Source organism: Patagioenas fasciata, chromosome 5 (genome assembly GCF_037038585.1).
Source record: "Patagioenas fasciata isolate bPatFas1 chromosome 5, bPatFas1.hap1, whole genome shotgun sequence".
NCBI lineage: Eukaryota > Metazoa > Chordata > Aves > Columbiformes > Columbidae > Patagioenas > Patagioenas fasciata.
In genome coordinates, this window is record NC_092524.1 from 7,621,649 (window position 1) to 7,634,794 (window position 13,146).

The window sequence follows — 13,146 nt, forward strand, 5'->3', positions numbered from 1 at the left end:
CCTTTGAATCAATAGCATCTGTCCTTCTTGTGCCAGTTTGAGTATCTGGTTAGTTTGATTGTGACTTATTGAGTTCTGTTGTCTGATTTGGAATAAGTTTGGGTTTTTTTTTACTTTGCCGGGGTAGATACTAGTTAGTAATACTGCATTTCTCTGTTGTAGCCCCGTAGTGTTGTTAATATAAGAGATTACAAATGGATGGACAAATTACTGTAGGAAGGTTGAGAAAAAATATGATATTGTCTTGTTGTCTTCCTTCATTTGTGTGTTTATGTATCCAACAGTACTCTTGTCTGTGCTTTTCTGTTGTTACCTCGACTATTCAACACTTGCTTTGCTTAACAGACAAGGCACAGTAGAGTTGATTTCTCTGGTCTGCGTTGCTGTCTTGAAATTGCTTCAGTGAAGTAACCCTGTAATATGCTGGGTATCAATCTAGAAAATTACATACTTTCACTCTTGGAAAGCTTAGGCACATATGGAAATGGCAATCTATATTACCTGGAAAACATTATTGCCTCACCTGGAAAAAGTTGATCTAAGACTGGCATTGGCCACGATTGCGTCTCCATATCACAGAGGTGGAGTTTTCCCTGTGAGTGTCTCACCTGACTTCTTTGAAAAGAGAGGATTGTCAGGTGCTTCAAGTCCTCTCCTGTCATAACAATGAGCTGTTATGGATTTGGATGTCTCCACCAAATCAGGATTTTAATATAACATTTCTGACTGTTGAATAACGTTGCATTTTATTTAATGACATCAGTAATTAATTTATTTTCAGTATCTGTATTCTTTACTGGAAAGGCAACATAAATTTGGTACATATCAACCTGAATTATACACTTCATGATTCTTTTTTGTTTTATAAAATGCAGGTATGGATTCAGTATATTCTATAGCTAGTATTCTAATTAACTGGTATTTTACGTAAAGGCAGTTCCTTAACTGCCTTATGCCCATATTGTGTGGTCAGTCTATTTATACATTCAGTTCTCTGCTGAGATGCTGTAATTGCCCTATTTTAATTTTATGATGTGATTGGAAGTTTCTTGAACCTATAACCAAGACAAATATTGCTGGTAGTAGGAAGGGGAAAAGACATTCTTATAGACCATAATTATCTTGAAATTGTGTATAACTAAAAGACAAGCAGAGGATAAAAAGCCCTGATCAGCTGCCTAAGATATATTATATTACCACCCACCAATTTATCCATCATCCTTTGAAAACATATTCATGCCTTTTGTAGTCAAAGCTCCTTCAGGAAATTGGCATTAAGATGTAATGCTGAAAAATTATACACCTCTGGTAAAACCTACAGGACTATATACATGCTGGTTTTAGAAAGTATTTTAAACATTTGAGAGCATTTCTGTTTAGTCTATATTCTTCAACAAAAGGCAACTTTTTACAGTAAGGGTGTAAGTACTGAGGATAATGTACAAGGAAGAAATAGTATGGTATACTTGTGTGATTGATCATAAAATAAAACTGAATGCATTAGTACATGGAAAACTAATAGAATAATAAAACGATTGAAGGAAACTTTAAATCTTAACATTCCATTTTCAGTACCATACCTTTTTAAGTGTAGACTACAAATTATGAAAGCCTGTTATGTGCTCAAGCTTAAAAACAAAGAGAAACAAATAAAATATACATGGTTTTGTCTTATATCTGATTCCTCAACTTCACTGTATTTTCTGGCTATATTTTTTATTGTAATTCAGCATTTTTTTTCAGCAATAACCAGCTATTTTGAAGTTGCTTAGAGTGGATATGTTTGGGAACAGAACATACGAATTTGAGGATATGGTTATATTTATTACAGAGGAAATCTTAATTTAAACACTGTTATGTTTTTTGCAAGAAACAGCAAGCAAGGTGTTTGAATATTTCCTAGAACATCACTGTAGCCAAAATTACAACAGGCTCGTATCTACTGCGAGTTGGGCTAGAGTACCAAACTGACTTCTGGAAGCCATAAAAATGCAGTAACTATATAACAGCTTAGTTCTTTGTGCCCGTTATCCTTGGTAGTGCCAAGTTATGCTTCCAGTCTGTATCTGCGATGGCTGCATTTCTATATTTCTTACTTTTTCTACATCAGATTTGGCACTGAAATTTTAGAACTGCATAAATGGCTGTAGAAGAATTTCTTTGCCTTTTTTCCCGAGTAACTATTTTATCTAGCTATCGTGGGGGAACTGATTCTCATAAGTGTTAATGAGCAAAAAATGGATTATATTTGCCAGTTATGAGCTCCTCTTGACAACAAAGAGTGCTGTCTGTGAAGGTGCTGTTGCTGTGCAAAGTTTGTCTCAAGAGGAAGACTTACTGGTCATTACATGAGCTGGGAAAGAGAAAACTAGTGTCCCCTGAAGCCCAGCAAATTCCCTGTGGGACCCTGGCCAATGTCACATCAATGACTGTTTCATTGGGAGCCTAGAAGCTTGAAGTGGAAGAGTGAGAGGTCCAGAACTGCTTCCAAGAGCTGCATCTGGTCGTCTCCTGTGGAAAAGTTGAAGAACGCTTTGTGAGCTTACTGCCTTTTAATGGAATTTCTGTTTTCAAGCTGAAATTTTATTCCAGGATACTTCTGGACTCTGTTGGGTTTGCCTTGTGGAGGTTCTCTTACGAGAGGAGAGGATAAAGAGCACATCCTTCAAGAAGAAAGCTTTGTCATAGTCTGTCAGTTTGCTGCTTATGGCGGGGATGCTTTACCTGCCTCTGCTGTAGAGGATAGCTTTCCTAGAAGGAAATTAATTCACCAATCAAGTCCTTTGAGGCTCACCGTACTAAGGCACAAAGCAATATTGACCATGTACATCTGGTGCCGTTGTACTTCCAGGTTTGAAAATGAACAGTGTGCAAACAGTTTGCTCTCTGGAGAAACTACACAGAAGATTTCCTTGAGTAGCAAAGCCCTTAGTGTGCCTACGTATCGGATACACAGCTTCACTGCGCTTGCTGGATGTATCTTCAGGTCCATCCAGAGAAACCATGTAAAAGGTCTAGGGAACCACAGGGAAAGGTGGGGAAGCTGGAAGGTGCAGGTAGAGAACTCTAATGGTTTGTCAAAAATCAATAGGGACACGAGAAAAAAACCCTCCAGGAACAAGTTTTTTAAAAATTCCTACCAAGCTGAAAAGATCTCTAAAACAAGAATGAAAGTATATTTTGAAGGTGACATTTTGCTGAAGTTTGTCATTTGGAAAAGACTGAAAGAATTCTGTCTCCAACAAGCTGGTCAGATTGACCGGACCTGAAGAACAGAAAGCGCACAATTACAGTTTTCCCACCAAAAAGACGAATGCAGAAAAAATCTAGCAAAATGTACTTTTTTATTTCCAGGGTTATTAAGAAAAACAACCAACCAACCCACCAATGAACAACCCACGGAGCTTCAGTGCTGTCCTACTATGTATGCAAACAACCTCTTGAAAGAAAGCACAGCTGTGCGCGTGGACTTTTTCAGTGCAGTAAAGTACATTCAACCATGCTACTTACATTTTTCCTTCATACGTATGACTCCAAAACATTGTGTTGAAAAGAAGAACGCAAACGTGGGAGAGATGATCAGGCCAGTTACCAGGGCTTTCTGAGCTTCCATTTTCAAGGTGCACTATTCTAACTCCTTCCTGTCCCTTTGCTGTCTGATGTTGTGAAAGAAGCCGTGTATGAATGCAAGAGCTATTTTTTTCTGTCATGCTGCATAAAGAAATTAAAAGCATAACAGCTTGAAAGGTAAAATACATATATGCAAGCAGGGCTATATTCCTGTTGTTCTTTTTTTTCCCAATTATATTTTCAAAATACATGAGCTTATTGCACAGGTTCAGCTGCTGCGTGCTGTTAAGTGTTATCACTTAATATGCAAAAATCCAGTTACAGCTACCGCACTACTGGATGTTCCTACCACCTTTTATGTCTTTCTGAAGTAAAGAGAGAGACTTGTGGCACAAAGACGAGGATTGAAGCAAACCCTGGCAACTGTTTGAACGTTCCTTTGAAAAATCTCATTTCCTTAGTGCATAGCTCTTGCTCATCTGTTTGCTGGCTTGCATGTTAGGTAAATGAAATATCTATTATACATTTTTCTGTATTAACATGCATACATTTTAATTGTATTGTAATATAATTTTCTGCACTACAAAACTGTCTTATAAACTTAACAGAGAGGTCGTATGGGTGTGAAAGAGGACGCTGGAAAAAAATAATCGCTTGTGTTTAAAAAGAATGAAATCCTTTTACGCAGTACCCACGCTGGGAACTCTCTAAAGTGTAAAGCTTAGTCTTTGTCCAAAGTTCAGACCCATCTAATAAAAGATTTTCTAGAACCAAAGGAAATAAATGTTAGGCTTAAATTTCAGTTTTCTATCTTCGCTGTTTATTAGGATATTTTCTTTCATTATCATAGTTACAGAATTGTTTGTTCCTAAACAGAGATCTTACTTAACCTGTTAAATGTATCATTAAAGTAGCAGTTTAAAAAACAAAAGTGTTTAGGCTTCAGTGTTCAGAAATAACTGTTTTAAAAATTCAGTTGATAATTTTGTAGAATTGATTTCCTCAATGAGAGAACTGTTGCTTTAAGTATTCATCTCTTAAGGTGTTCATGAATAATGTTGTTGTTATTACATCGGTCAGGCCAGCTCATTATACACTGCAGCAGAGTTTACAGAATTTTGGTCAAAGGCACTCTCATTTTTATTTAGTTACTTCACATTACTTTTGTTTAGTATGTAGTTCTCTTTTTTGTTGTATTTATCTTTTCCTTACTTAAGCATTCATGAACTGATTCCAAAAAAAAAAGATAAAATAATTAAAAATGCATCTAATCTTCTCGTGTGCATTCATTTCAGTGTTGGGAAATGGAGCCATAGTGAGAGGAAGTTAGAGCAAAGAGCTCTGTGACTTGACTGTAGGGTTCACTTCGGTGTATGTGAAGTAGAGAATATATTCTCATGGGTTAAAAAAAGACTACCCCTTAGAGAACTTTCAATTATCCTTTTTTATTTCATAAAGCAGAGGAGTATTACTTCCTTTTTCTCTTCCCGTGTTTCTCATTTATCCTGGGTTGACATCCATTTGGTCCTTTTGAATGTCAGAACAGCCTTACCTGGAGAGGGAAATAAAATGTTGTACAAGGGCCACTGAAAGGAGAAAAATTCTGTATCGAGTCATTTGTGTTCTTTAACAATAGACCTTGTCTTCACAAGTGTTTACAATCAAAATAGAATCCTCCCCCCTTTTGGGAGCAGGGCCCTTTAAACTGACATTTATATAATACATTAGTGAAAAGAAAATATTTACCCTTCCTGACTTACCATCTGGTGTCCTCTAAATACTAAAAATTAACATAATGAAAAAGAGCCTTAAATTTGTGTGAGTTTCAACTATCTAAATATCATTGCAATTCGAGATCAACAGTGAACTGCACTCCCTTTAATAATTTTTTATTTCACGTTTCTTTGACCATAGCTGTGATTGTATTGCATTGCAAAATAGTTGCATAAAACCATGTGAACAACATATTTATCGATACATAAATAGATAATGTTTTAAATTCTTTAGTACTATTAATTATACAGTTATTGAAACCCGTGAGGATCAAAGGATTTTCTATAAGAGGGATTTCACATATAGCTTGGATTATGTTGCTCAATAATAGCACAGTAGTACTTCTTTAGCATTGTAAAATAGCTTAGAGAGGAGTATGATGCCTATAGTTGGTGTAATGCATTGGTAATTAAGAGGGTGTGAGGTTAAGCTTCATTAACTGCTGTGGGATTGTATCTTGGATTTTATTATCCCCTAGAGAACATAAGAAGGGAGAGAGGTCAAACTGTTAGAATCTGATTTTGCTTCGTGCATCTGCCAAAACAAGGCAGGCAAAGCAATGTGGCAGGAACACAGAAAGACCTGGGTTGCCAACAGCTATGGTTTGTACATCGTTTTATTGCAGAGATAAAAGATTTATGAATGAAATAAACCCTTTCATTTTTGCAATAAAACGTTCATAAGCTTGGTTTGTAGGAAACAAAATTAATTGCATTGTCATTCCATATTACTGCTTCAGGAAAACATATTTTTCCGAACTTATTTTCTATTTTAAAACATAGCAACAAACTTCCTACTCTCTTTTTTTCCTTCTAACATCTCACTCCAGACACAAATGGAACCAAACCGCACTTAATAACTTTAGCACTTGTCTGCTTTTTTGTGGATTTATGATGCATAGCAAAGACTTGTATTTTAGTTGACCCCAAGAAATGCTGTATATTTTCTTCTTCTTTTTTCGATTTTAACTAATGCACTGCTACATGCTTTGTTTTTTATATACCTTATGAGACACTTGTCTTTTTTTAGCCTTGGGAGAATGTAACAGTTCTCAGGAGTTGACACACTGATGCCACAAAATTGTCAGGCCCAGAGCTCTTCAAAGCTACATGATGTGGGAGCTGAGATATTTTTAAGCTGAAATAGCTTAAATAGAGAGATTATGGACTGATAAATCAGCTCTCCTTTTCTTACTCTTTTGTTGAAGTAACAGTCTTATTTCCAAATTCTGGATGAAATTCTGGAAGTAACATTTTAATAATCTTGTATTCTTCTGAAATTCTGGTGTTTTCTAAGAATATGAATTTATTTAATCCTAAATAGGCTCACAATCCCAAATCCTTTTCAAAATCCTGATAATTTCAGCAAAATGTAAGTGCTTTTCATGTACAGTAGAGAAGTACAGTTCTTACAGAAGGATTTAATAAGACTTCTGAGAGCTAGTGTCTTTGTTTCTGGTGGAAAGGGAGTTGTGCTCTTGAATCTCCCTCACACAGATACTTTGAGGAAAAGCCCAAGCTCAGCCATGTTTAATGTGGAAGCCACGTCCTCCACTGCTCTCCCTACATGTTCTGCAGTAAAGTTTTCCTGTTTCCATGTCAGTTTAGGTGCAGCTGTGCCAGCAGCAGCTGGTGCTGTGTGGCTGCTTTGGGTGCTGCTCTGCTTCACCTTCTCCAGAACTCTCTCATTTTGCCTTCTGTATTTGAGAACGATCTGAGAAGTGATGAATTAGTTCTTGGATGCTAATGAAACCTTTCGTGTATATCCAACCAGCCAGCCTTGATCTTGGAGAATATACCTGTGTTATGATAACTGGGGACTTTTTCTCACTGAAGTGCTCTGTATCACTCAGGCAAGGTCAGGTTTTTAATGAGCTTTTTCCTTAAAACAAATAATAGTATTTAATTTGCAGTGTCAGAAGAAGGGGAAAGCCTTTTATTTCAGTTCTAGTTACTATGAAGATAAAAAGAGGTGATGAAGATAGAAAGAATTGTTTGGATCATTTCAATTTCAATATGTTCTATACTGCCCATAAAGCAGGTTTATAGCACTAGGTTCTGTGTCTGTAATTCTTGTCAGTCCCAAGCCTACTAACTGATGTCAAGCTCTCTCCTAGTTCAAAAACATTTGAAAGTTATGGACTGGGCTATATGAATCAGTATATCCTAAGGAAAAACACCATTAGCAATCACCTAGCTATTCTGTTTAGTCTTTTACCAGGCTAATTAATGAATGCACGTTGGCTTCTAGTCAACATAGACGTACCTTCAACAGCAAGCACATGTTTTGCTTCTCTTTCATACAGTTTAGTGTGAATGGGAGGGAAATAAGGATAAACAGAAGCTGGGGTAATAGTGATAAAGTTAGGATGCAAATCTGGAGGTAAACAATCTTTATTAGTTCTGTTCATCAATCTTTATCTAAAATGTGTTCAAATTACACATACACTCAAACTGTGAAAAGGATTGGAATTTTTTTCCTGTTTGTGCTTAGATACATCTTGGAATGTATTTAACCACGTCAATAGACCAGGTGGAGCTCAAGCAATTGATCTTCAAAATACCAGTCAGCCCCACAGGCAGACTCCCTCTGCCAGCTTGCAGCTGCCTTATGTACAAAGCCTACTAGGAGGCCATGGAGTCCATGACCACCAGATCCAAGAATATGAATCAAGATATGTTTGCTTTAGAGCAAAGGGTTTGTTGGGATTGAAAATGATATGGCCGTGAGACCTAATAGCCTCAGAAATATTTTAAGTTTCAGTGCATCGTGTGAACATGTTTCTTGCATATGGAAAAGAACATGGTACATCTAAGAGACATGTTCTTCAGCTGGGGATGGTAGTTATTAGGTAAATGCATTTGGGAGAAGGAACTGAGGAAATAAAAGTTGTTCTTGGTGTGAGAGTTCTCCAAGTGCTCCTGGTTCCTGCTGTGGGCACCAAGGGACGGAACAGCACAAGGCAGGTACGGAGTCAGGGCTTTCTCATGTTGTTTGTGTGCATTTAGTCATGTTTAAAGAATCATTTTGTAATTACAGAGTCACAGAATGTCAGGATTGGAAGGGACCTCAAAAGCTCATCCAGTCCAATCCCCCTGCCGGAGCAGGAACACCCAGATGAGGTTACATAGGAAGGTGTCCAGAGTAGGAGACTCCACAACCCCCCTGGGCAGCCTGGTCCAGTGTCTGTCACCCATAACATTTGAAGTTTTTTTTATTGAGTCAGAATAAAGTAAAAATAATAAAATAAAAAGTGAACTATATTGGCCAAAACAAAACCAAAAAAAGGCTATTTCAGATGGATACTTAGGTTTTCATCTCTGGCAGCCAAAATGTATATCAGCTTCAGGTGAAACCATTTTTCCTTGATCTCTTAATCTGCTTCATTCTTAGCAACAGTTAAGGCCAACCACAGGGCCTAATTGCCTTGCACTGATAGCGTCTCCCTTGGATTGTTCTGGACTGAGCTGCTCCGGTGTCAACAGCTGGTATTTGTAACGTCTCCTTCATGCAGTGCCAGGTACGAAGGTTTTGTTCTCTGCTTGACTGGAAGGCAGGAACTTTTTTCAGTGTAACAGGAGGGTCTTTAAGTATTATAGCTTGTACTTTATCAGTAAGACTTGGAGAACCTCTTGCCCCTTATTGTCTTGACTCCTATTTTAGCACAGAATACAGTCTCTATGTAAAACGTTGTGTGTCATTATATAAAAGCAAATGTATGTAGCTAAATCTGCCTCTCTCAAATTTGTCTTTGCCAATAATTATATCATAATAATGAACCAATAGTATGAGTGACAGGCATTTGCAGTTCTTCTAGAGAAGAAAAATACTAAGTAGCTTTAAGACAAAATATTGGTGCTGTTTTTCTCTTTACTTACAGTAAAGGTGAATGGCACCCACCACTATTAAAAGTTGCAGGGAACCAGTTGATCTTGGTGAAAGATGGGAAGAGATATGTGGAAATGTTTTGGCCTGCAGAATTATTCCATTACAGAGTTCAGTTTTTAAATTAAGGTTGATTTTCTTTATTTTTTTATTACTATAACTGAGCGATATTTTGAGATGGTCACATATCAGCAACTCTTCACTGGAAAACAAAGACATTTTTAACTTAGCCAGCTTACGTCTATTATTAGGAAATTAAGTCTGCATAATAGTTTAACTGTTCAGCAATTTGCTTTCCAAATAACACCTCAATTGGAAAATAAGATTAACTAACTCTTTCTTATGGACATCTGAGTTAGAAAAATAGAGATTCAAAATAACATCCATCTTCCTTTTTAAAAAAATCCTTTATATAGTGCTCCTAAAAGTGAAGAATTTGTATCTGTATACATGTGAAATGCATTGGCGTGCTTGTCGGCTCATGTTTGTATTTATACTTTCTCAGAACCTTTCAGTGAAGTGTTCTGTTTTCCTTTTCTTTTATCTGTCAAAAAATCTTTGCCTTTGGTTTAAAAGTTTCCCTGTTTTCGTTCTGGGCAGATATAAAGAAGCTTTGACACAAGTAAATTTCTTTTTTTTTTGCTGAAGCATGTGTTATAAATCTGTACATTTAACAAGACCTGTAAATACTACCTTGAGATTATAATATCTGTGTAGCTTTCCTACCCATGAAGCTTATTTTTTATAACCATAGTAATAGGGGTTTATTGTGTACAAGTGTAGCTTTTAAACAAGCTGTAAGAAATCTGAAACTTTAACTCTGTACATAACCATTCTCATGAAGAGCCTTTACCGGGCTTCATTTGCAAAAAGAAAGTAAATAAAATTGTTTACATGTTCAGCTTACCTGCTGAAACACATGAGTACAGTTGTCCTATTTCTGAAGCTTTATTGAAGTAACTGCTTAAAGTTTTTGTAGCTTCCATTATGTTTTATCTTGGAGGGTGTACTGACCAGTCATTGAAAGAGAGACAGAAACAACTGTCCTCAAATTAGGAAAGTTTGTTCTCAATTTTGTCAATAATTGGAGATATTATGTTAATTTACACTAAAAGAATGATGTTCATAAGATTACATATTGAACTCTACTATATGAAGGTTTTCTGTCCTGTATTCTTTAATACTGAATTAGATCAGAAAGGTTCTCCTGCCCCTCTACTCTGCCCTGGTGAGACCACACCTGGAATACTGTGTCCAGTTCTGGGCCCCTCAGTTCCAGAAGGACAGGGAACTGCTGGAGAGAGTCCAGCGCAGGGCAACAAAGATGATGAAGGGAGTGGAGCATCTCCTGTGTGAGGAAAGGCTGAGGGAGCTGGGGCTCTTTAGCCTGGAGAAGAGGAGACTGAGGGGTGACCTCATTAATGTTTACAGATAGATAAAGGGTGAGTGTCATGAGGATGGAGCCAGGCTCTTCTCAGGGACAACCGATGATAGGACAAGGGGTAATGGGTATAAACTGGAACACAAAAGGTTCCACTTAAATTTGAGAAGAAACTTCTTCTTAGTGAGGGTGACAGACACTGGCCCAGGCTGCCCAGGGAGGTTGTGGAGTCTCCTTCTCTGCAGACATTCAAAACCCACCTGGACGCCTTCCTGTGTAACCTCATCTGGGTGTTCCTGCTCCGGCAGTGGGATCGGACTGGGTGAGCTTTCGAGGTCCCTTCCAATCCCTGACATTCTGTGAATTAGTTTAATACTAAACCCAAAATGGATTAATTTAAACGCTCACTGTTTTTTTTCTCTATGTGTCTGCCTGTACCACGTCTGCCTACATAAAACCATGAATATCATTTAGATGTTTATGGTCAGTATCAACTTTGCCTGTGTTCAGTGGTTCATGTGTATCCCACATGTCAATTGAGATTCTTCTTCTAAAGTTTTTAAATATATTTATTTATTTTGTTGTTTATTTAATTTTATGGCTTAACACGTAATAGCTTATAACAGAGATACTGGCCAGCTTTATATATTTTTAATCCTTGAGACTGCATCTCAGTTCTCTCTCAAGAGTCTTTGTTTAATGGAAACTTAGTTTGCAAATAAGTCTTGATCTATTTGAAGCAGATAGAGAGTTCCTTTCACAGGTGGGTGATAAAGTTGGGTCAGAAAACTTGGTTGCCTTCGTTCTTCTAGCAGGTGTAGAAGTCCAGTGCATAACTTCCGAATGCTGCCCTTGATATCCACCCAGTGCCATTTACTTTTTCAGCAACGCAACAAAGGTAGAAAGCAGAAGGTTTGTAATCAAACATTGTTCCTCATCTAGGTCTAAATCAAAGCTGTAGTTCTGTCCTCATAAAACAATTCAATCTACCTCTCTGCAATGCTTTTTGCTTGTTTTAAAACCAGAAATGTTTGCATTAGAAACTTATAAAAATTCCAGCATTAAATATTTACCCCTTCCTTTTAGTCCCTTGTTTGCGTTCATGAGGTATCAGTTGTTAGTAGATGTCGTATTCGCAGAACAGAAACTCATCCTATAACAGTTGTTTTTGTCTTGTGTCTGTAGGCTATTGTGGTCTGTTGAATACTTTTGAAAGATTTACAGAAGCTAACAAATAAATCAATCTTATCAAATAGGCTTAAATTCACTGCACAGGGAACTTATCTATTCTCAGAAATGGAAGAGTTTAGGTAGACATTTAAAGAAAGATTTAGGAAAAAAAAAGGAATATGGCTGCTGCTCAGGATGTGTTGCTTGTGTAAAGTATACAATATGGTATTTCCCTTCTGCATTCTCTTATATTTGTATAATTTATTTTTTTATGATAATTACATTTCTTCCCATGCTCAGAATTAATAAGAGCCAGTCTTTCAGAACAGTTCTTTTAATGAAGTTTTGTAACAGATTTTACAACTGTCCATTATATGAAGATAAATAACTGTATTAGCTAACTTTGGGGGAATCAAAATCCGAACTGCCATTTCTACTGTAGATAGCTGACTTTCTTTCACTCTCCACCTGTAGGAACTTCCAGCCCCTTTGCTTGGTGATACCTACAGAAATGAATTGAGAGAAGAAACAACAGCCGTTAAGTCTGAAGAATTTCAGGATGCAATGAAGATAGCTTGGCGCTACCAAAATTTACCAAAAGTGGAGGTAAGTGACATTTCATACTATTTTCCTCTTGTAGTCAAAATGCATTTGCAGGTCAAATGCTTTTCAGTAGAATCTGGACAACAGAGCTGCTAATGGACAGTGTTACGTGATTGCCTCCTGAGGGTAAATTTTCATATACCACTATGTTTTTTGATTATTGGAGATACAGAGAGAAAGACAATTTGAGAGTTTGCAGGAACTGTGAAACTTAATACAGGCAATAATAATTTTAAAGTAAAAACATTAAAGTGCCGTGGGATTTTTCACTGACTGTTGTTAAATTGAGACAGATTTTTTGAAAGTTGGAATAATTCGGTCACGTAGAAACTTTGCCCAAATTCAGTTGTAGACAAATTACTTAAGAAGGTTTAATCAACAGTACTTACAAGCTCTCTGTAGTGAAAGTACTGTGTCAAACAAGCTCTTGACCTGCTTATAACAACTAAAGTAAGCACTTGAGATTGTATCAGCTTCACTGTCACTAGAAGCTCATCACTGTGCAGGGAGAATGCAAGGAACAAGCCCAGTGGTCAGTCTTTCAGAATTTGCAGTTGTTAGTGTTTTATGAATAAAATATCTCCCATGGCTGGTGACTTTCTTATTTAAACCATTGGCACAGTCAGTAAAACCACAGCATTTTTCAGTATCCTGAACAAAAAACTTGTTTTGTCTATACATTTTAGCCTACACTTATAAATTCTGGTTTAGATGGAGTCATAAACTGCCTGGTAAGTTCAGTCGTATTCTTAAAAAAACATAAT

At 37.0% G+C, this 13,146-nt stretch overlaps 1 protein-coding gene across 1 annotated transcript in view; it reads left to right on the forward strand.

Moving 5' to 3' along the window:
* The window catches only part of ELP4 (elongator acetyltransferase complex subunit 4), a 140,668-nt gene that overhangs the window by 15,170 nt on the left and 112,352 nt on the right, over positions 1-13,146 (forward strand). The window contains exon 4 of the mRNA XM_065839337.2: positions 12,254-12,385. Within this exon, the coding sequence (XP_065695409.1) occupies positions 12,254-12,385 (132 nt within the window). The remainder of the gene's footprint in view (positions 1-12,253; positions 12,386-13,146) is intronic.